Here is a 308-nt window from a genome sequence, read left to right as displayed (position 1 = left end):
GCTTTGTTTCAGGCTTTGCGATTTTCAGTGGCGTGGATGCCAACGCCAACGTCACCGCCGACCATGGCACAGAGAGGGTCACCTGCGACACAGCTGAGAGCTGCATGGGTAAGGAGGTGGCACTGGTGCGAGGATGCTCGGATGGGATGGGATGGGATCGGATGGGATGGGATGGGATGGGAGCCGGGTGATGCGGGGGAGAGGGCTGGGATGGAGCACAGGCAGGGTGTTTTGTCTAGCGTAGCCAGGTGGCACCCACTGAGCTGGGAGGTGACCAGGGCTGGCACACCACGGCCAAGGACACATTT

General features: G+C 61.4%; 1 protein-coding gene across 1 annotated transcript in view; it reads left to right on the top strand.

Moving 5' to 3' along the window:
• Positions 1 to 12: 12 nt before the first annotated feature.
• The window catches only part of BTC (betacellulin), a gene marked incomplete at both ends in the record, with an annotated part of 852 nt that continues 556 nt past the window's right edge, over positions 13 to 308 (top strand). The window contains one exon of the mRNA XM_029085359.1: positions 13 to 108. Coding sequence (XP_028941192.1) covers positions 13 to 108 — 96 coding nt within the window. The remainder of the gene's footprint in view (positions 109 to 308) is intronic.

This window comes from Antrostomus carolinensis, unplaced genomic scaffold (assembly GCF_000700745.2).
Source record: "Antrostomus carolinensis isolate BGI_N321 unplaced genomic scaffold, ASM70074v2 scaffold45386, whole genome shotgun sequence".
NCBI lineage: Eukaryota > Metazoa > Chordata > Aves > Caprimulgiformes > Caprimulgidae > Antrostomus > Antrostomus carolinensis.
This window is presented reverse-complemented; position numbering and strand designations above follow the sequence as displayed.